Below are 24396 nucleotides of genomic sequence, written 5' to 3'. Positions count from 1 at the left end.
ATAAATTCACGCTAACATTAAAGCCTTTATTTACCACAACACGTAACAGCATTAAAATAAAAACTGAGCCTTTATTTTTTATAGTGAGATTGTATTTCTATCTATCTATCTGTATTTATAATTAAAATATTGATATTATATATATTTTTAATCATAATCATAATTAATGCTGTATTTAGGTTATCAATTAAACTATTTGTACTTAGAGGGTTACATTTCTTTTTCACTTTTTTACGAACAGGTTGGATGTATCAATTACACTTGAATGCAGCAGATGGCAGAGTTTGCCTGCATATTGCTCATTCTGCATCCCTGTCAATAACCAGCGTCTCAAGATCTGTCAGGTATGTTTTCTGCTTCAGAGTGATTTTTTTTATAATGAAGAGTTAATAATAATACATCTAACTAATACACTCATATTTCTGAAAGTGTTTGGTGTTATGGTAAGAAAGTAGTGTACTTGTAGAAAGTACTTTACTCGGATATTTTTCATGTCTGAAGCACTTGGTTTTGTCATTTCAGTCTGTATTTGAGTCTAAATGCAGCACATTCTCATTAGTATCAGCTACGGATTTTTGTCATTGAATGTAGAAATAACTCCTTGAAGTGCCCCCACCTCTCTCCGTCTTGAATCAATGCTATCTATAATGATTTTATGGCACTTTATCAGTCTGAAGCAACATATTGCATCAGGCTATCAGTGAACAAGCAGCACTGCCACGTTGGACCCATTTCCCCCCTCCAGAGACCAATCCAACATGTCTGATTTCTTTATTAAGTCGTACCATTTGTTATTCAGAGAATCCCATTCTTTCTTCAGAAGACTCCTCTCTTATAATCACAGCTATTTAAAACATGGTCTGAAAATGCAATGTAAAAATAGACCTTGAGATTTATTAATTCATCTTCACATTGTAAGGCGAAACATTGCCTGTTTTTGTAAGGCAGTACAGGTTACAAGGCACAATTTATTCCATCAGTTAAACCACGACAAAGTACTAAACAAAAAATATAATATATTTTTTTTAAAAACCAATACAACATATTATTGGGAAACTTCCTCAGTGTGTCCGCCTGTGACTTTTACAAAGTGGCACCGCAGACTTCACCATTACATTTTAACATGTTCAATTTTGCTACTGTAAAGTACATAAAACAAAACCACAGATATTTTAGTCCTGTCACAGAATTTTAAAAGAGACTTAACTCACTCTTGGGATTTCCTTTAGCTTTGATGAAATGAACAGTTCCTACTCAAAGTGGACACCATTTTATCACTAATGAACATAAAATAAAATACTGTGCAACACTAAATAAACGACAATGTAAGGCCTGTTGTAACATTCATAAAATACTGACATGATCACATCACCATGTCTAACATAAGCCTTACTGCACACACTGAGGTCACGCTAAAGGATGTGATGTTACCCAATAATCAACTATATATACAACAAACGTTTCTATGTTGATCCTGCAGAACATGACTGGCTATAGCTCTGACGCTGATAGTTTTGTGTGGGCTTCGCTGAGCTGTTGGAGTTCAACTGCAGCTGCATGCGTGAAACAAATCCCTGAAGAAAAACAGCAATCTGCAAGGGACATCATTGCAATTACATTCTATATATTTAGCTACTTTATTGTTTCAGTCAAGTTAACAGCTTCAAGGCTGATTGTGTATAAACTTACATATAAAGACCCTGGTTTAACACAATAAAAAAAAAAGCTGAAGGAATACGGATTAAGAGGATTGTTAGATGGCCTCTTGCTTTGTAATAGTAGGCTGAGGGATGGAGGTTGGCTGCTTGGGCACGGTGGCTATGACCCCCTGAGCCATTTTATAATGTTCTGAGCTGGAGGCAGTAGGCGGAGACGGGATTGGGGTTTCAGGAGTGGCTGAAAAGTAGAACACAAGAGAACAGGAGCGAGTTAGGGGGAGAAACTGCGGCATAAGCAGGTGTATATTTACCATTCTGTGGTATAACATGTCTTGGGGTAACACAATTTTCAGATAAGGAATAAGCACTTTTGTGAAATTTCTCAGAGCATTAAACATGTTAAGAAAGAATAACAGAAGTTCTCTTTGACAAAATAAGCCAGATTAGTTTCCATGAAGAATTTAGAGGATTATTCTGCCAAGCCTGTTTGTCCTTCCAGCTACCTGACCGGGCTGCACATGGAGCTGGGTGAGGACAATTTGTCCGTCTCTGTTAATTAAAATATCATTTTCAGTTCACTTAGATAAATGTTTCTGATCAAACTTGGATGGACAAAAACCTCCAGACGCAACAGTTGTACTACACTTTTTGTACTGATGTTTTTTGTACTTACAGATTTGACCATTATGGATCGGTGTTGGCATGTTGCTGGCCACTATAACATTGCTGCTGAGGTGCTCCTGAACCAGGTGAGGGTGCAGAGAGTGAGGTGCATGTGGAGCCTCATTGGCAGAACCTAGGAGACAAAGAGTTAATTTACTACAGCATATCTGAGTGCACAAAGACTGCCAGAGTCTCCTCTGTTGTCCTTATTGTTCCACCATGGCTGGTTACAAATTATCTGAAAGAGCTCACCTCCAAGAAGCATTTCTTGTAGCAGGTTGTCGATCTTGGCCATGCCAAAGAGTTTGACGAACTGGATCTGTTCAATCATTTGCCAGGTGATGCTCTGTAGCGTCGGCAGCAGCAGGAGCAGCTCCCCGAAGCGGCCCCGAGAGTCGTACTGCCTGTCGTTGATGTAGTCTTCCAGGCTGACCTGGACCTGATATCGCATCCGCTTGATCTTTCCAGGGTCACTCAGACCTTTAGCATCTGTGGGCAAATAAAAGCAGGGTGTTTACAAAGAGAAGTGTGTTAACTTTTCGTTTGTATCTTCAGACACCAAAGCTTTTGAACTTCTTGCTGATATTATTGGCTTGAAAAGTAGCCCACACAACCCTAAAGATAAGTCAGTACCTGGGTCAAAGAATACTATGGCTTTCAAACAGGCGTATTCATTGTCGTCTATCTGAAGCTCCTGGAAAGGAAGCACCAGCTCATCCAGGATTCTCACTGCTACCCTGCCCACCTCCAACTCCGGGCAGTTTCTGGGAATGATGTAGTCATTTCCTGTAGGAGAATCACATTTTAGGGAGATATTTTAAACACTTTATTAAAATTAAGTCCAGGATAGATTAGGGCGATGAATAATGGCAATATGTGTGTGGTAAAATACTCCTTCATGTGTTAGTTTTACCTAATAAGAGGATGTCTTTGTATAGCATGGACCTCTTTGCAGCGCCGAGCAAGAGGTGTTCTCCAGCATGAGCTCGCAGCAACGCCACCTGAAATACAGTGAATACGTTAACTTATTAGCTATGTGATAATAACTCAGTGAAAATCTGCAAACCTCTACGTGTTCTCTTTATTGTTTTGGTATTTTATGGTTCTATATCCCCAAATCTGAAGCTCACTGAAGAAATAAAGAGAAAAACCGGCAGAAGACACTGGCTCCCTCACTGATATAACATCAGCAAATCAGTTACCAAGGCCTGGTGATCACACTGTTAATGATTCTGCACTTTTTTGGAAGGGGGGGATATAACTTTAAAACCAGCTCATTTAGGATTAAAATACATTAACTGGCCTGGTTGAAGGATTGGAAGTTTTGGGTGACAGAAAAAAACCCTCGTAGTCTCCTCATAGAGATTTTTTTTACATGATCAGAATCAGGTTTACCAGCCAACTATTTGGGATTTATTGTTCACAAGAACAACAAAGCTGAACAAGAGTAAACATGAACATTTAACTATTATTAATTGCTTATTTATCTGCTTTCTACTACATTTCTATGTATTTATGAAGAATTACTGAGTCTATACCCATGTGCTCCTGCAGCTCCGGTTTTGAGCAGACTGGTTGATGAGTGACCGGAGTGTCTATACAACTATGTACACTGTGTCTGTGTATGAGTATTACCTGGTCATCCAGGGGCAGGTCACAGAAGGCTGGGATGTACTTGGCCCACTCCACCAAGACCAACAGCTGCTGTTTCATGGACTCACAAACGTCTGTGATTGTGGCGATCTTTTTGGTCCTGATGTCGCCGTTCAGTATAGGAGCAGGGGAGGTGATCTAGACAAAGCAGTGCAGACGTGAAATCATTTGATGCCTTGTTACAGGCGATTTATTAGTGATTCCAAAAGATGATTTAGGAGGTATTACCTGTCTTGACAGTACGTCTGCCTGGATGAGTGCGTTGATGGATGGTAAACTGCTGTCTTCGTAGCTGGATCTCCTGGTGCTGATTCTGTCTCTTTCATTCTGCACAGCTAAAAAACACACACAGACTGATCACTGTTCAGTTGGTACTTGGCAGGAGAATTATGTCTAATATTCATGCCACTAAGTGATTTTAAAAACCTGAAAAATGTTTCATCTGTTGCACAAAGAACACTTCATTTAAAAGAAAAATATGTCTTGAGAGGTTGTTGTGTTTATCAGTATATGGCCATTATTGCTCGGAAATGTTTGCTCAGCATAAGCTGGTTAGAGACTTCTCCGCTCCACGGAGTGAACATTAACAAAGTAGTACTCTCATGGGTATTGCAACACACTCTGATGAGTCAGTTCAGTTGGAGACAGCTCGCACTCTGGTAGTGATTTGCTGATTAAATGGGAAAGTCTGTTTTCAGGAGAATCAGTTGTTTTTTTCTCTAAGGCACGTAGATTCAGTCAGTTTGTACCTTCTTTCTTCATGCCAGCTCGGAAGCATTTCTTCAGTCTGCAGTATCTGCACTGATTTCGCTTGTCTTTGTCCACAATGCATTGTCTGTTGAACCTGGAAAATATTTGGAATTAGTTAGTTTATGTTGTCATATAATCAAAAAAAAAGAGCTTGAAGGAGAGATTAAGTGATTAGTCAGTCGACAGAAAATTATTCAGCAAAGATTTTGAAGATTGAAGAATCGTTTTGGGTTGTTTTTTTTAAGCACAAGTGACAAATATTTGCGGTTTTCAGCTTCTCAAATGTGAACATTTGATGCATTTCTTCCTAGTAATCTGCATATCTTTGTATTTTGGACTGTTAATGGACAAAACACATTTGAAGACGCTGATGTGAACTTTGGGACACTAAAACAAGCAATATTTCACCATTTTATAGAAAAAATACTAATGGATTAATTAATTCATCAAAGAAAATCCTTTTGTAGATCATTTGTAGATCATTTTATTATGAAAATAATCGTCAGTTACAGCCCCAGAAGCAATAAGGATCTTTTTGGTATAATTTATTGTCAGTTTACTGAGGAATGTTTGGCTTTGTCTCTCTTTCACTCACACGAACAAACAAACACCAGTGTATAGTTGGAAACTATCTGTACATGCAGGGCCATATGTGCAGTGCTTTGCTTCAGTGAAAGATAAAGATTAGAAGAAAATAATTAATTAATGAATTAATTATTAATTTAATTTCCCCTCTTCAGTCGTAGATTTGTGCTCACCTGCATGAGTACATGTGGTTTTTGCGGACGCTGCGTCTGAAGAAGCCCTTGCAGCCGTCACAGCTGGACGCCCCGTAGTGTTTGCCAGTGGCTCTGTCTCCACATATGGCACACAGGCCGCCCGCCCCCAGGTGGCCGGTCGCGTTCATGTTTGTGCTCTCAGCCGGTGAGGAGTCTGACACAGAGAGAAAGACAGAGAGAAAATGTCTCATCAGGTCAGTCTGACTTTTAGGGTGACAGGATGACCCCCGAAACCAAAGGAAGAGTGTTTTTATTAGATGGCAGTCAACAATCATCAAGAAAAATAGTGTTTCTACTTGACAGATTGTCAAACTGGATTGATTTCATTAGGTGTGAACGGCCGGAGTGAATACAGTGATCAGCTCCACTGACGGCTGATCAAAACCAGCCTTCATGAGAACCTGCCTGAGTAGCTCACACTGAGTAAACAGAGCATAATTGATGTCATCTTGATTAGCTCTGGAAAGGCAATCCCTGGAGACAGTTTTCTTTTTAGTCACCCTCACAGTCATCAGACCGGGTCAATCAATCAGGGAGTATGTCATGACACATGCTATAGATTAGGTTCAACAGATTATTATTATTATACATTTATATAACAGAGTAGAAACGTGCAAGTGATGAAAAAGTTGAGTGGCTGGTAATGTTTCCCGGCATGCTTCCTTTTTTTTATTTAGTCTCACTGGGGATTTTAGACTCAGGATCACAGCAAGACGTCATGGGAGACTGCATATATAAATAAGTTGGTGTCATTGTGTGCACTTCTCAAAATACTGAACCCTTTTTCTTCGGTCTGTGGGAACAGACCGTTTGTAACAGGAGATGGACGGTCGTGATACTCAAACTAATGCTTCATCAGAGGATGAATATCAATCCACTGCAATCAATCTGACACCACATCACTCTACAAGCTGAAACAGGTTCAAATTGCTTCAACCAAAAAGACCTGCACTGAGAATGGAGCCTTACAGTACAGTCTTGTAAATCAAAATCTCTTAATGTTTTACTATCGCAGCCAGAGGTGATAAAAGAAGACCACTGCACAGGATCATCCCTTTGCGAGCAGGAGCAGATGGACAAATGACCCCTTTTTATCACTTCATGCCAGAACTCCCTCTGTCCTCTCCTGACCAAAGTTTTAAATCAGTAAAAGTCTCAAAGTTCAACGCCAGAGTTGCATATATTTGACTCACCTGTGCCCAAGGGGAGCACTTGCATATTTTCGAACTCCAGCGTGGTGTAGGCTGGGTCCAGAGCCTCGCTGTAGTCTGCCATGTCCATGTCTGTCAGTTCTTTGGACAAACAAATTCTCAACTACCTGACAGTGGGGCAGAAAGACTTGTCCAAGAAGCTAATGTGCCCCCCCTCCTCCTCCTCCTCCCCCTTCCCTTCTTACACCCCCACACACCTCCACTAACCCCCCACCCCTCCACCCTCTTTTTTGAGCCTAGCTCCGCCCAGTAACAAGGTAGCTCCCTGGCCCAGTTGAGTATGATGGGGACTTACTGGTGTCAAAGAGGAGACCAGTGACTGACAGCAGAGCTCATTCTCCTCCTTCCCTCGTGCCGCTAACCAGAGGAGAGGTGGAGTGTCTCTCTGGTTAATGGTTAACTAACCCCTTCAATGGAGGATCATAGGGTTGTTGTTTTTTTTAGTTTTTTTTTTTTTTTCAGAAGAGATAGCACAACTTTGATATCTGCCATCTCTTCTTGGTTCTCTGTCAGTAATGGATTAACAATTCCTCCATGAGAGCTATATCAGCTCAGCCCTTTGCCAAATCACTGCTTCACCACTTCAAACCAGTTCATTTTATAACACTTGCATGCTGTTATCACATGCACACAAATTATGGCATCCACATTATGCTATAAAGCAGTCAAGACCAAATGAAAGTGCAGCTTAGTTTCGTGTTTCTGCGGGGAGACCATTTTATGCTACTTTATAGTTCCACTCTTCTTCATTTCAGAGGGAAACGATGTTCTTTTTACCTCACTACATTCATCTCACAGCCAGAATGAAAGAGACATCAAATATTTGTAGTTTATCTTTTCCAGGTGAAGCAGAACTCCCAGGAGCTTCTGTATATTCAAACACTGCACCTGAACTTCAGTATGTAGTTCACACTGGAGATGAAGAGTCTATCAAACTCTGCCACTGCAGATCCACACTGACGCTCCTCTGCAAAGATATTAAACTAAACACTGAAGCACACACTGAATATTATAGGAAACCATCAAAGAAAGCCTGATAAAGGCTGCTGTCAAACTGAATTCAACTGTGTTACTGTATCTTACATTTAACGTGTAACCGTAGCCTGAATTAAAAAAGAAAATGAAACAAATAGTGAACTGGATTTGGTTGACAGATACTCAAAGACAAACACAATCAATATATCCATACTTTAACTAGGATATGTGATTTTCCAACAGAAAATGTCAACAGTCAGAGGTCACTCATTTTACAGATTAGATTTAGATTATTATAAAGCAGGTTAATGGAAGCTTAGAATGGTTCTTATATGTTCATGTATAAATAGTAATAACAACAATAACATAATAATAAATAAATAAATAAATAAATAAATAAGGAAAAGTTCTGAATGCTTCATCCACCACAGGAAACCCATATCATTCATATAGTCAGACCTACTTCCATGTATAATACGTCGCCTGTAAATCTGAGTTAATTCTCGCATTATTAACGAGGGAAATAACTCTCGCTAAAGCGAAGTGATGCCTTTATGTAAAAGACTTCATTGTTTGTAAAAAAAATGCACGGTGCACGTGAGGCTGATCCAAAAGCTCAACTCTTGCTGTTTGGAAAGGCAGCTGCTCCTCAATGATTCAGACGAATACAAACGCCAAACGGATATATTCTATCCTTGCGTGTACAAGTTCTTCTTTCGTAAAAAACAAAGGATTTTTAATTAGAACGAGCTCGTCTAAATCAATCGCTAAATCAAAAACTGATGTGTTGCATTGATTTCCAACCATCAGTTGCCTGGTGGTTGGGGTGGTATAATTGGGCTGATCTTTAGTGTATCTATTGTCACAATAAATAACAAACTGCCTCACACCAACCTTTGTCAGCATATATATTGTTATATTGTTATATAATATATTGATGTAATACTTTTAAACAACGTCCAGTTTAATATCGACTTCAAGATACACATTTGTAACATGACAGGTGATGTTGAGGAGAAGTTTGTGATCCACTGATGTATGTAACTCTGCATATGATTTCAAATATATATATGTATATATATATATATATATAATATATATATATATATTATATATATATATATAATATATTTGAATATAATATATATATAATATATTTGAATATGAAATTGAATGTTTGTGGCTGTGTTAATTGTCCATTTGGATGTGATTTACATTTCTACACGTGGAACAAATGCCACATTTAATATCAATAAAAATGAAAACACTACTCTTAACATATGGTTTATAATAACAATGATACACTATTACGTAGTTTTAAAGTGTTAATTAAAGGTCCAGTGTTTCACATTTAGGATGATCTACAAGGATGGAAGGCTGAGCTGTGTTCATATAATACAGCTGTTATAATGTTTTATATAGGTATGAAACATTTAATACACTAATAAACACTTAAAATGTTCTGATATCATCTTACAACTACATTATAAGGGGTTAAAACAATGTATTATGTGTTTATATGCTGTTTAATAAATGGGAGAAGTGTTGTAGACTGTATAAATACTTAAATGGCCAAGTGACATCGGTTTAATCTGGGCATACTGTAGTCAAAAAGCAGTCAGTTAATGAGGTTAATAGATATGGTTTTATTATGAAACCCAAAAAGATGTGGATGAAACCACTGGACAAAATCCAGTAAATGAAGCTTCAAGTTCAACATGTCTTCATGAATCTTGAGTGATTTGTAAATGTGTGTAAAGATGAATGTCATAGTATTACAGCTATGTTATACTGTGGTACTCATCATTATCTAACTGTTAATAGGACAATTATTGATCCTTTATAGGAGGCGTTATAATCTTTGTTAATTTTCCATCTAATCTGGAGTAAAATGTGTCTCACGTTTTTAAGTGAGAATCTAAAATAATTCATTGTATATGAAAACTGACACTGGTCAGAAAACAAACATTCTTTCAGTTTTTTAGGTGTTTTTCACACGAGACTTTTTGAAGGACACTATCCTGAATCGGATTTTCTGCTTGCGCAAAGAGGACGCCTCTTACATGTCACACAGCAAACAGTAGTCCTGTATTTGAAGAGAAAGTGCCAGTACATAGCAATAGGTCAACGATCCCAAGTTCAGCCAGACCTCCGAAGCAGTAAACCCCCACATAGGTGAACTTGTTAACCATACACTCAAATTATACTGGGTGCTCATAAAATTATTTTTCTCCCAGCAGGCAAACACCATAACCTTCCCGCAGGCTCCTGTACACGATTCCGAGATGATCTGTTCAGTGATTAAATGTTGACAAAGCCCCCCTCTTACAGTAATCCAATCAGAAATGAAAATGGAACTGACAGCATGTGATTAAACCTACAAAAACTTCAGATACGGTCGCAGGTTTAGATCCATTGATCTTTAGGCCTTACAGTAATTAAACGCTGTTTGGATCTTTAACAACCTGATTAACTCAATAGAAACTACGCCCATGATGAGAAAATGATTAGCAGCTATTTATGCACTCCCTGCATCGAACCGCAGCTCAACTGGAGCATGTTGTTTCACTTGTGTGTACAGAGGTCGTCCATTACAACATTGCTTCACGTTCGATCTGTGCTGCTCTTCTGCAATGTCCATATTTGCTCAAGAAGTGCGCTGATTATTTCAAAGCGTCCAGCGGAGGGGGAGGGGGAGGCGGGGGGAGAGGATGGGAGAATCAGTGTGGAGCTATGAATGAGTCACTCGGAGCAAATCTTATCTTCTCTGTCATTAAAGTGCTTTTATCGCTGCTCCCATCTCAACCTTCTGTGAACTCCTCAAGGAACAGTCATATACAGGACAATAAAATATAATCTGCACAGTTACAGCTTTCTTAATCACGAAACCGACAAACTGTTCTGATGTGTCAGATACGGGCAGCTTAGCTCCAAATTCTCCCAACTTATCTGCATTTTTTAAGGTGGAGGGGTTTGTTTTAACATACTGTACCTACATTGCCACAGGACACATGGCTGGACTGACATGTGCAGGAGGCTGTACCACAAACCCATGTGAACAGATTAGTTATAGCATATTTATATATAAGTCACTATATTGATATGTTCTACTCAAGATGAATCGTTCAGCTGCTGTGACAAAAATATTCAAAAAAGTCTAAATATATATATATATATATATATATATATATAGGAATAGCTTGACATTTTGGGAAACGCTCTAATTTCCTCTCTTGATGAGAGTTAGATGATAAAATCAATATCTGGTGTCAATCTTCTCATCTCATTCTTGGCAAGAAAAGATAAGGATATTTCCCTAAATGTCAAACGATTCCTTTGATGTTAGTTGAAATAAAGATGTCATGTATGTCTAGAATGAAAAACAAGCGACATCTAGGTCTAAGATTGTTTGCCTGTCTGTTGGTCGGTCCACCACTTTGGTCCAGATTAAAATATCTCAACAACTATTGGATGGATTGTCATGAAAGTTTGGACAAACATACACAATGAAATTCCTGCAAAACTGCACGTAAGCATCCCGACGTTAGCATTTAGCTAAAAGCACTACTGTGTCTAGGCCTCACCGAGGTTCTAGTGTCGGGGTACGCACTCTTCTCCAATGTCTCCCTGTGGCTGGGACAAAAGAAATTACATGGCAATAAATGAACATTAATAACTGTTGTAGGCATAGAGGGATTCTTAACATTTTTGAATTGTAAAAATGTTTACCCATTACACACCGAATAACACACCCAACTGAAATATGTGTTATGTCCTGACCTGACGCCTTTTCCTCCATATTTTGCTGAAGCTTAATAGCAGTGGCTACTAGTCTGGAGTCTCTCTAGTGAGGCTATAATAGAATATAGAATAGAAATACAATAAAAGTCATGGAGGAAAATAATGAATTTAATTGTGCGTGGACAGATTTCTTTGCTTTCACCAACACTGCTGGCTTATCGACATGCTGGAGAAATAAAGATTATAAGGCTCAAAGATATTTTGCGACTCCAGACAGATTTATCTATTTATATTTGGCCAGAAATGGCTCTTTTGATAGTAAAAGTTGCTGAACCCTGTGCTATGGTGGCTGCAGACTTTTATTATTACCATTATCTTTCTACAGAAGACATTTTGTTCAAATTGTACAAAATAAGATGATGTTTTTATGACTGGTGATGTATTTTAGAGGCTATTTAAATGTATTAAATGGAAATTTTTAACTGTCTATTGATAAAAACAGAATAATATAATGTTTTATAATATTGTGTGAAAGAAACTATGTGAGCATTTTTACTTTTGTTACTTTTTACTGATACTTCTGTTATTTTACTTAAAGAAGTTTTTAACTGGATATGAAACAGTCTCAACTTAATGCTGATGTCTCTATATGACCTACATAAACAAACGAGACCATCAGCGATAAGATTGGCTGTTTCTGTATAGTAATTCTTAATGTTTGCCACCAGGTTGGATTGTAAACCAGGTTGTAGAAACATCACCGCTCAAAGACTGAAAGTTCACCAAAGAAAATGAAAGTTTCTTGTAGCTACTTTGTACTATACTAAGTATACTTATACTATAGTATAAGACATTTAAAATCATTAAAGTGGTTAAACATTGCTAATAGGGTTAAGTTTTTTGATTGGATCTAAATACGGTCAATGCACGTGGAGGCGATACTGAATATATTAAACACGTAAAGGAAATGTAAACATGAGAGATGGTAAGTAATACAATATTTTTTATTTTAGTGAAAATTAACTATTTGTATATTAAGTAATACCAGAATAATTGTACAACTTGCAAGTCTGTAATGTAGAAGAGTTAATAGTCTGTCAATTTGGGTTGATAAAGATGAAAATTATATTATATTAAAATGTTTTGATTCTGTGTGTAACGCTTCAGTTTGATGCATAAAACATTGTGTGTTTGTATTACATTTTATATATTGATTTAATTGTATATGTTTTTGTCTCATGCTGGATTCAGTTTCTGCCTTTTATTTAATTTTCTACTGTTTTTGTGTGTTTTTTTGTTGAATATCTGTGTGCTGTGTGTATGTTGTTCACTGCTGAATAGAATAACTTTGTCTTATTATAATGTTTGTGAGCAGAAAATAAATGAAACAGTTATTCAAGCTTGAATTTTTTTCCACAACACTTTGATAATAACTGCAGCTGACATTATTAAATCTTGCTGAAAACAGTGGGAGACTGCCATGTTGAAATGTGATGGACCAGAGAATGCTGTCTTATAATCAGTCACCCAAACTCCTGCCCCGGGGCTAAAAGTCAAAGGCTCGCTGAGACCTGATGTAACACTTGTGTGATTCTCCCCTTTGAAACTTCAAACTCCAGTTTGTGAACAAAGTCCTGTCTATCTTCTGAATAGGAATCTCCGACCACTGACCAAACTCCATTTGCAACCACTGCCTATTTGTACCTTCTCCTCAATGACTACATTTCATTTCCCCAAGTCCGAACTCAAAGGCGGGCGGCTAGGAAGCAACATAGTAAAATCAAAATACAAGGAACCAGCAGCTGGGAGGAAAAAGAACGATCATGGTGGCCTGGAAGAGTTAATAAGATGTGGAATATATACTGTCTGGGGACTTATTTTGTTTCTTTCTGAAAGAGCTGCACCGCAGGGGAAATGTGAGTGTTTGTAAAGCACATCCAGGAGCGTGTTGATGTTGATAAGAGGAAAACAGAAGGAGACAATGTGCTGGCTGCAGCAGATTTGAGGCCAGCAGAAAAGGGCTGCTGCTCTGCTCTCCTGCAGTAGATGGAGGAGATAGGTGAGTAGAGTGTCATGGCAAAGACCTTGTCAACAGATAACTATCTGCAAATAACACAGCTTATGCAAGCCCCTGTGGCTGACCGCAGGAATATCAGAGTTTCATGTGCCACTGGAATATTTATTAATTCATTTCATGCCTGTAATGACACAGATTGATTATTTTTGTGAAGATCCGATTATCTTTCTTTTTCTTTTTAAAGAAAATGAATTTCCTAATAGTGTTATGTTTGTGTGTTTAGTCTGACAAGTTGTGTACCTTCCTCCTGCTTTTATAGTGGAAATTACTCTCATGCAGCTCAGCTAAATAACTTATTTTTCCCTTTTCCTGTCAAATAATAGCATTATATACCTCAACATAAGATTATCTGTCCTCAGAGGCCTTAAAACCCTGTTACCCAAAGTCAATTCATGCCCTATTGTGGTGTTGGGTTTATAGTTTTGAGGTGTTTTGTGCTAGAACAACAAATATATGTATGGATATAATCAGGTTGCCAAACAGATCCCCAGAAGAGGCGTTTACATGTTAATTACAAAGATGAAAATGTACTGTTAAATGTTTCTTTCAGTCATATAATCTGACTTTTAATGGGGTGTTTAACTTAACTGTGTTTTTAAAGATTTAAATAAATGGAAAAATGTCAAGAAGTTGAAATCAGTTCTCAGAGAGTTGTCATTTCATCTTCACTCATGATGACTATTTGGTCTCAGGGTAATGATAAACCACAAGTGCCTATTTAGTTGTTCAGTATCTCATAGTGTGAAGGGGTTATTAAATGTAGGTAAATAAATGAAGGAGGTACGAAGTCAATACTGTTTCTTTTCAAATTACTTCTGATATTGTTTGCTCTCTCTTTCTATCTAAAAAATTTGCTTATAGCAACTACTGTGCTTTTTGTTTTTTACAGGAACTAACTTTTGTCTTTTTAGTTCTCATTCACTTTTCTTCATGTCACATATTTATGAGGCCGAACTAATGCTTCAGCAGTATGTTTCAGGCAATATTCTCAAGATAAAATATTTAATTCACCAAAACATGCTTCATCTTGTCCCACATCCAGTCAGACTGACAAACTAAAGTCGCCTCTGTGTACCAAATAAGTAAACAATTGCATCAATAAACATGAAGACCCATGCAAGACGTAAATCAATCACAGTTTGTGATAAGCCTCTGTAATCATTAACTCTGTTTTGCTGAGAATTCATTTTGACTGCCGGCCCAATCGCCTCTGTCAGCAGCTCTGCTCTGAGTACTTTTATCTCTCTGATTCTCTATAGGTCCTTCAGCCATGAGCCAATCAATAGACATTTAACCTCCACACTTTGAATAACAAGGCACTAAATATTTAGGAATTCAACGTTATCCTGTCAGCACAGGGCCTAAATCAAAGAGGACTTCATCCAAAACTGATTAACTGATTAATGCAATTTGTTTTTGCTTAAATCAAGAAAGAAAACACACAATTGATCTGATGAAAATCCCGCTGCCATCAGTAACACTGATGCATGTTTAAGAAGTTCATCAGCTAATTTTCCTCAGTGCTCATTCACTGTTGAAGTCACATGCTGCGCTCTGCTGGTCTCGTTCTCTTTGAACAAACTAACTCTGTCGTCTGATCACGCTCTCATTTCTTTATTTCAATGTCACAAGTTAACCTTTTTCTGTGACTGCACTCCCACAGGCCTATCAACAGTGGTGGAAAAAGTATTTCAAAAGTACAAAAAGAGACAGTGAAAATAATACAAAGTAAAAGTTACGTTCTATGTTAAAAAGTACAAAATGTCAGGATGATGTAGATGTGCATTCAAATTGCAGCTGCAGACCTCTGCAGAAGTATTCAGATCCTTTAGTTAAGTAAAAGTGGCAAAACTGCAATATTAAAATACTCAATTACAAATAAAAATCCTCTATTTACAATCTCATTTGAGAAAAGTGCAAGTGTAACAAAATCTACTTCAAATATCAGAAGTTAAAGTTTTTTTTGTATAGTTTTATCTTATTAAACAATTCAGTTTGGGATATATTATGTTGAACTTGGGAGAGCTAACTGTTCATTAATAATAATAATAATAATAATGCATTTTATTTATAGGCACCCATAAAAGCACTCAAGGACACCTTACAGGAACAGTTATACAGTTGGGTGATTAGATTTTATAAGCTCATTGCAGATAAACGTATAGGAATAAAAAGTACAAGATTTTACTCTGAAATGCAGTAAAAGTATCAAATAGAAATACTTTAGTGAAGTTCAATTATATCTCACTTCACTGAATGAGTAAATATTTTGTTCGTTTCTACCACTAAGTGCCTCAAAAGTCTGGTACTTGAGTACAGTTACCATCTACCACTGTCAGTCAGCCAATATGAAATCACTACTTACTGCTGCCATCATGTGGACACACAAAGTCCACACTCAACTCAATGTTAACCCAACTCATACTTGTTACTTGTTGTCATACTGTTAAATCACCGAGTTACTCTGTGACCAAAATATTCCTCACATAAGATCCAATAATCGGGGTTGTCAAGATATTTTAACTTAATAAACATGAATTTGTGGTCGATTTCTGCCCTTAAATGTTTTCCTCAGCGAAGCAGCTCTTGTAAACAGTTTAAAGCTTTTCTCTCTTCTGTTCTACAACACATTTCTTTCGATGGATCGAAGCAGCGATAAAGCAGAAAATAACTAATAACTACTGTATTAATTTCCACTGTGTTTGGTTTGTTAGCCTCTCAGCAGCTTTACTCTCCACGGCTTCATGGTTTTAATTCACAAACAGCAGCTTGTTATTCGCCCTCGATTCAGGAATAATCTACATACTCAGAGTTCTCTCTGTTTCCATTACCTGGACCTGGGTTGAAGTGCAGCATCCCATCCTGGCCATACATCCCTCTGAAGGCCGAGCCCTGACAGTGAGCCGGCCAGCTGAGCGAAGGCCCATGAGCCTCAGCGGCTCTCTCGGGCCCGGCCAGGCTGAGGCAGGCTGGGAGGAGAAGCACTGGGCCACTGTTACTGGATAGAGCTGTTTGCCGGGGCCACCGGGCCGGCTGTTAGGGCCCACGGCACCCAGGGATAATCCTCTAATGCCTGTCACAATGAGATTTGATTGGAGACTTGAACACCCGGATTAATAGTGTCAAGTGAGCAGTGTGTAATACCCACCCTCCGAACAGGCTAATTGGGCTTTCTGCCTCTGTTAAACACCAGATATTTTATTACAATGTGGATTATATTTCACTTCATTAGCTGAGTGATTCGTTCTCTAGGACGATGCTGTAACTTCTCTAAAACACAAGTTTAATACTTTCCACACTGCAGTAGGTATTTGTATTATTAATCTTATTTTATAATCAATTGTTTTAGAGTTCAAGTTTATGTTGATGTCACATGGAGACTCACAAACTGGTGAAAGGGAAAGTAAAAGTACTTTCCTTCTGTTGACACAGTCACACACTTTGTCATTACAGTAAACTGAATGAGTTTACGTTCAAAATCCGTTAATCCAGATGACAGACATCAAGAAAAAGCAGTGGTGGAATGTACATTTACTCAAGTATTGTACCCAAGTACAATTTTGACCCAGTTTACTTGAGTATTTTTATACTTAATACTTAACTTCAGTGGGAAATATTGCACTTTTTACTATTTATTTGACAGTTACTGGACGGACTACAACATTAAAATCTCATTAGTAACAAAAGCAGAATAATACAATATTTTATAACAATATAACACAGTGAAAGAGTTAAAAAAAGAAGTGAAATAATTTGTACTTTTGTTACTTTAAGTACAATTTGCTGATAATACTTTTATTTAAACTCACCACAAGAAGTTTTCAACTGGTCATGAAACAGTCTCAGTTTAATACTGAAGCCTCTTTATGGTCCACACGAACAAACAAAACCATCAGCGAGAAGACTGGCTGTTTCTATAAAGTTATTCTTAATGCCTGCAACCGAATTCCCCTTGAAATCAATGAAACAAGGTGGTGGAAACACTACCTACAGGTGCACAGGTCACCAAAAAGCACCAGCATGTTCCTTGTTGCTTCTCATAATGGAGTATTTTTGGACCATACTTTGACTTTGAGTAAATGATCTGAGTACTTCTTCCACCACTCAGAATGTCAAAAATGTCTAACTTGCAAAATTGGAGATTTAATCCAACAATGATTTATATTTGGTGATTCATTAAATTTTACATTCTGCCTACAATTTGAGTTAATTTGATTAAACAGGATGGACAAAGTGAGACGTGTCAAAGGCCCTAAAGTTAAGGGTCTTTGGTCTTAAAGTGGAAATATGTGTAAAAGTACTCAGTTTACATCAGAAAGGCAAATGTGCAAATACAAATATTATATGACTGTATGTCAGTCATATAGATGCTGAGTGACAAACACTTATGTCAAGTGTCATTTCAGAATCAAACAGGGGGGACAACAACGTGTCTGGCTGTATGTGTATCTGTGCCCATGGTCATAATAATCTGTCCGTGCTTTCTGAAAATATAGCAGCTCAACAGATGTTAAAAATTACTTCATTCATTCATTCATTAATAAATAAACTAGTGCTGTACATTAAGATAATAGTTCAAACAATGAGCCTCAAACTAAAACAAGTTCAGTGTGTCTGTAATTAAACATTTATTGTTGAAACTATCCCATTCACTACCCCTCACACTTACACACTGGTGGCAATGTGGGGTTCAGTATTTTCCCCCAAAACACATCAACATGTGGAGGTAAGAGCCGGAGATTGGTGGATGACTCACTCACAGCCACTACTTTATAGATTTATATTTTACACATAATATATAAATAAAATATGATGAATTATAATATACTCTAAACATAATTCTATTAGAAACAGCAGTTGACAAAATTATCTCACTACACGCGCTTAAAATTTGAATGAACATCTATATTTCCATGACAACTGGGCAGCTCGATCTGCTGAGGATGATCATGTGATATGATTAAAAGCTACTAATGGACCTTGTAGTAGGACTGTTTTGTTAGCAGTTTAAAAGCTAGTTAAAACTAGCTCTAACTTGGCAAGCTAAAACTTTTGCCACTTAATGCATTTTGCTGATGATAGGCTACTATAGTAAAATAGTGAACGCAGGACTTTTACTTACATTGGAGTATTTCCGTAGTATTTGCTATTTCTGCTAGAGTAAAACACCTCAATACTTATTCCACCACCGCCTTTAGTTCAAAAATACCTATTCAAACTTTTCACATTTGCATTTAAACTTCAATTCATTATCAACTTACATCTCATTTTAAGTTCTTTATGTGTTTTTTTTTAATGACAAATCATGAACAACTGTAACAAATTTGCCACAAAGATAATTTATCATCAGTGCCTGAATAGTCTTTGCCGCGTTGAGGCCCTTTGACGAGTAGGTATTGTGTGTTTCTGAGGCTGGTTTAGTCATTTTTAACCGTTAACTTTGCTTCTGTCACTCAGACGGCGTATATTACAGAGCCAGGCCTCTCTGTGACCCACTGTCAAGTCATTCAGCTTCATAGGCAAACAGAGATCCGCAGAGGAGCTGTTGAACGGCTGTTGTCATGTTTACATTCACCAAGTGATTCTGCCAACAGCAAAGCTTGGGAGTTTGTCCAGGTTGTGACCGTTGAGCAATTAATCCCCATGTGTCTGACACAAAGTTATGTGTATTGTAGATAAAGTGTAAGTGAAGAGAAAGGTTGTCAGAGGAATAAAGCCATAAGGGAGACCGTTTTGGTAAATTATACCCAGACATAGCTCAGATTTTATAGAAATGTATTTAAATCTTGCCTTTACTCAACATGTTTAAACAGGCAGTTGAAACCTTAACCCTTTCATTATACATGACACGGAAATTTGAGTATGTTACATTTGTAAAGCTTGCTTGAGACATAACAGTCAGCACAGTTTTGAAGCAAACTGAGCTGACTGTCTGGACAAAGAAGCATAGTATAACTCGATCTAGGCCAAGAAGAAGCTTAGTGTAGGTCGCTGCCAAAGAATGCATTTGTAACATAAATGTTCTGGTTTTGGAACATTTGCTGAGCGTATCCTGTTGAGGGTAAACAAATCCTTTCAGATAATGTTGCTATTGTATTCAAAAACAGTGCAGTGCCTGAGGTGAGATCATTTTGTGGTCATGGCTGAATGAGGTGAGTAGTAGAGATCAGTGTCACCGGTTTTTAAACTCATATGATAAACCAAAATGCAACCAACCATCCACTGCATCCTCTGATTTTCTTTGTAGTTTAAAGTATAAAGATAATCCATTTATCATACTTTCTGACTTCTCTACTGTAGTCCATTTGTTCCCACTAAAGACATAAATCTTTAAAAAGAGGTCATAAATATATAATCTCATGTTTAAAAAACATCTCAGTACTGTCCTCAAACAGCTGGGCATTGTAGTTTTTTTTAAAAACATTATACAAACAGGAGTAAACAGTGCGTTTGTTGAGGACTATTTTCAGCGGCGGATTAATACACAGTTGCTGCTGCAGTGAGTATTAACAGGATGTTGTATGAGGGATCGAGCCAAAATAGTGCCTCTGTTCATCATAATGAAAGAAGATGTCACCCAGTGGCTCAGTAATGAGATGTGATGCAATTTATTGACAACAAGTAGGAGGAGTTAAATGAGGATGATTTTTTAAAGGATTTTTAACAAACCAAATAATTTGCGCTGCATTTATTTATGTTACACATCACTGTCTGATCACATGGTGACATTTGGATGAACAAGAAAACAGTGTCACAAACTAACTAAAAGGATGAATTTTGCTGCACCACTCTCTGTGACCAGGCATGCAGCAGGTGTAATACTGATGGATTAATGCAGTAGAGGTGTAGGATAAACCTGTTGTAAAATCTAACATGAACCAATACACTATTTAACAAAACAAACTCTCCTTCCAGGAAACCTTCAGCGCTGCAGACTTCAGATAGTAACTTCTGTATAAGGACAACCACTTTAATCAATCCAGAGCTTTGTGAAAATGAATTTGCATCACCACCCCCAGTGTGACATGCAAATCATTCAGTGACCATGAGAGTGAAGACAAAACCCCCATCAACTGCTGTACGTGAAAGCTGGTGTGAGAGGTAGTAAGTACAGTGGGGCATTTGCTTTCAATGACATGGTTCAAAGCAGACATCACACAGGGAACAGAAGTAGCCAGTAGCAGCAGTGTGAAGAGAGATGTGACTGATGGGGATTTCTGTGATGTTAAAGAACTCTTGTGTTTGTTCTGTGTTTATCCTGTGGCCATAGCAATATGTGAGCTTCATCAAAGTTTCATCTAAGCTTTCATTTTTCAGTGTTTTCAGTTACTACTTTAAACTTCAATGCTGTACTTTTTACTCCACTACATTTATTTGATGCTCACAGTTAACACTGCTGATATTATGTGATGCAGAAGGTGCTTCTAACCTACCCAGTAACATACAAAGCAATTGGCTCCACATTGACAAACTACATTAAAATGCTCTCACGTGTCTTTGTTAGAGATAAACACAGAATAATACGAGAACAGTGAACTCAGTGGACTGCAGAGCTCGGCCTGCAGATCCGCTGAGGGTCCTGCATGTACAGATGATGTGACACATTACAACGCTATGATCGGCAGTACGTAGGAAAGTATACGGATGCTAAACACACTGCAGACTACTGAGTCAATTCAGACTGTTCTGTCATTGACGACTTTAATCTTGCATTTCATATTCTTCTTTTTTTTTTTAAATGCCTCGACGTAACTGGATCCTCTGCCTCTCTTGTTGTTGTGTGTATATTTGTAACTCAAATGCTGCCTCCTATAAAGAGCTCAGAAATTTAAATTTAAGGTTGGATATATGGTAGTATAAATGTACAGGCCTATATACTAAGTGAACTCTACACAAACCTGTTTGGCATTTACATTTTAGTAGCTGTATATCTCTTTCTCTACACAAACAGTCAAAACTGTGTTATGTGCGGCACAAACACACACCATCTGTACACTTTACAATGTACAGCCAATCATTACAGGATCTATAACAGCTCCCTTACAGTCAAGAGGGGGGTGAAGAAAACAAAAATGGGGGTCTTATTCATCTCTATTGTATCTAACTTGAGTGGATCATAACATCTGCAGATACTCTGGTTCAAGAGGAGAGGAAAGGCCAAAAATGGGGCCTGCAACAGAGAAGGTAATCCTTGTTTTTAGCCTAGCCGATTGCCTTTAGCTATGTCGTAATGCATATCGTTTCCCTACTGGCCAGTTGGGAGGAGTGAGGAGTCAGCAGTCAGTGGCAGTATAAAACAGAGCAGTCAGTAAAATAGGTTTTCAAAACTTGTGAATCACCGCAACCACAAGAGCTTCTTGAGCATACAGTCATAAATGTGCACAAAAAATATGACGCTGATTGGTCCAGTAGCATGCGAGATTAGCTGCGGACAGACACACACACACACACAACCAAACACATGATCCCCAGGTGGAGATAAAACTATTCTATAATAACATAACACTTCTGCATAATGAGTACTTTTACTTTCTTACTTTTACTTTTTTATCTTTACATTTTGAATGCAGGACTTTTACTTGTAATTGAATATTTTAAAACCTTTCTACTTTTATTTAAATAAAGGATCTAAGTAATTCTTCCAGCACTGAGATTAAAAACACACCCTGACTTCATCCACTACAGCAGCTTCTCAAAACTGCACCAACAACATCATGTCCAAACCATTTCAATCCCCCCGTAAACCCCCTCAGACTCGATGTACTCGAACAGCTCAGACATCTCAAAACCTCTGTACCATCATCACCATCAGGCCCGGCTCCCATGGCCCTTTTTTAAGAACCTCCATATCTCTGACACACCTCCTGGATTACAGCCGTGTGAAAAAGGCAGACACAAATGGCGATGATATTTCCATTCTGAATCTGTTGTGATCCAGCAGAGCAAACGGCTGCTGCACAAACCACTGAAAAGAAAGAAAAAGCAAGCAGCTGCTACCTTCTACCTTCTTTCTTTTTTTGTCACTCAGCATTAAAACAGTAAAAGTGTGTACTCACCTAATGGAAGTTCCATACTTGAACTGACTTGTGTGTTTACATTGACCATGTCGTCCTCTGCTTCCTCTCAAGCATGTGTTTTAAATCCACTTTTTCCTCCCTCACCATAAGGTGTAAAATGTGGAAGTTTGGCGCAGGGTGCTGTAGTGTGAGAAGGGTGTTGTTGGTGCAAGGTAAGGCCGGTGTTGCCGCTGTTATCTTATTGATTTTCCTAATCTGGGCAAATGTGGGTGGGGAGGTTAAACAGTAACCAGGCTCGTATGGACACCAATCTATATAGCAGCTGTAACTAAGGCAACATGATGATAGAAACTCAAATAGACATAAAGTTATCATGTTCCTTTCGCTCTTTCTCATCACCAAACATCAGTTTCTCCACATACAGATTAGGAGTGAATAAGAGCATTGAATAAGAAACTGAGTTTATACAAAAAGGAGAGAGAAAGCGAGAGGGTGGGGAGTGACATAAAAGACAGAGAGGAGTGGAGAATGTACTGAGGGTGGCAGCGAGCAAACTGTGTATGATGAGTGACGTCATCAGTTTTGTTTTGACTGAGGGGAAAAAAGTCACTTACTGCTTAGCTGTCATTGTGATTGGGCCTGAATCACCTGTGGTGAGCAAGACACCCACTGAAATCTAATTTTAAAACCTTATTTCCTCTGTCAGAAACGGATAACAGCTGCAGGCAAACAGGCTTTTAAAATTTCACAGGCGAGAATAAATAATTTCATCTCAGAAGAAATGTCGGTGTTTTAACATGATTTACTCAGACAAGCTGGTCAATATTAAGACATATTCAGGATACATCAACATCACTGTTGTTTTTATGGTCTTTATGTGTTGTGTGTCACCTGATAGAAAGTTAAAATTATGGGAAATGCACCTTTTTGCTTTCTGTATGTATTCAAGATGAGAGGATTGATACCACTCCCATATCTGTACATTAAATATGTAGCTACAGCCAGCAATCAGTTACCCTAGCTTAGATATAGCATGTTAATTACTGAGGTTAGGAGCTGCTTACTTTTGTTACCTTCAGATAGAGCCTGGCTAACAAGTTGCCTCTGTTTCTATATTTATATTTATTTTATTGGTGTTAAAACCAACAGATGTAAAATCTTTAATAACCAGAACTGTGCAAATATTAAGAATGAGCAAAACTTTTCTCTCACAGATAAAAAATTCCAGCAACTCTTCATTTCTGGATCTAAAGCTGCCAAATAAATGTTACCATTCATTATTTTCTCTGATAAAATATTATTGTCGTTTAAATCTTTCCAAATGTGTGTTATTATTAATAATGAGAAATATCTCTTAAAAACTGAAACAGGAGTTCCACAGAGTTCTGTTCTTGGTCCATTTCTGTTTAGTTTATATATAAAATATCATCATGTCTCGGAGCAGGTTTCCAAATGTATGCAGATGATACAGTTATATATGTATCTCCACACAGCCGTCACATCCTTTACAGGCCACAGCGGCATAGTTTTAAAAAACTTAGTGTTAATAAAACTTTGCTTTTCTTCCAATACTTTAAAGAAGCTAATGAGTTAAATCTGAAGATTAATGGGTGTAGTGTCATCTAGCAGTGAATAACCTTATGATGAGATACAATTGAGCAACAACAGAAAGTCGATAAGACCACATTACTGCTATTCTTAGGAAATGTAATTAGTTTTAATCATTTTATTACATTTACTCATCTTAAATTGATCTATACATGCCTACATGAACCAGGCTGCCCAGGTGCTCAGCGACGTTGTGGACCGACCAACAGGAGTTATAAGGTATTGGGACAAACAGCCTGTTCTGTCCGGGGGATCAAAATGTGG

The 24396-nt window shown here is 37.8% G+C and overlaps 1 protein-coding gene across 3 annotated transcripts; it reads right to left on the bottom strand.

The window, feature by feature from the left end:
- Nucleotides 1–874: 874 nt before the first annotated feature.
- hnf4a (hepatocyte nuclear factor 4, alpha) lies at nucleotides 875–22692 on the bottom strand. Of its 3 annotated transcripts, none has more exons than XM_051425749.1 (10): nucleotides 22564–22692; nucleotides 5483–5657; nucleotides 4724–4818; nucleotides 4203–4309; nucleotides 3957–4112; nucleotides 3235–3322; nucleotides 2955–3107; nucleotides 2574–2810; nucleotides 2332–2454; nucleotides 875–1896 (listed from the first exon to the last, which is right to left on the bottom strand). In XM_051425749.1, exons 1-10 carry the CDS (start codon nucleotides 22610–22612, stop codon nucleotides 1754–1756), a joined length of 1326 nt encoding a protein of 441 aa, XP_051281709.1. In that variant the 5' UTR covers nucleotides 22613–22692; the 3' UTR covers nucleotides 875–1753. The 3 variants fall into 3 exon arrangements, with proteins under 3 accessions (XP_051281709.1, XP_051281710.1, XP_051281708.1); XM_051425750.1 differs by lacking the exon at nucleotides 22564–22692 and adding an exon at nucleotides 16339–16541; XM_051425748.1 differs by lacking the exon at nucleotides 22564–22692 and adding an exon at nucleotides 6697–6866.
- Nucleotides 22693–24396: the final 1704 nt, after the last annotated feature.

Source organism: Dicentrarchus labrax, unplaced genomic scaffold, assembly GCF_905237075.1.
Source record: "Dicentrarchus labrax unplaced genomic scaffold, dlabrax2021, whole genome shotgun sequence".
Classification (NCBI taxonomy): domain Eukaryota; kingdom Metazoa; phylum Chordata; class Actinopteri; family Moronidae; genus Dicentrarchus; species Dicentrarchus labrax.
Note: the sequence above shows the minus strand (reverse complement) of the source record. Positions and strands in the feature narration are given on the sequence as shown.

Coding starts and splice junctions, on each gene's coding strand:
- hnf4a (XM_051425748.1), bottom strand. CDS start 6,784: ATGGACATGGCAGACTACAGCGAGGCTCTGGACCCAGCCTACACCACG. Junction 5,658..6,696: donor AGTGCTCCCCTTGGGCACAG/GTGAGTCAAATA, acceptor TCTCTGTGTCAG/ACTCCTCACCGGCTGAGAGC. Junction 3,323..3,956: donor ACCTGCCCCTGGATGACCAG/GTAATACTCATA, acceptor ACTGTATTTCAG/GTGGCGTTGCTGCGAGCTCA.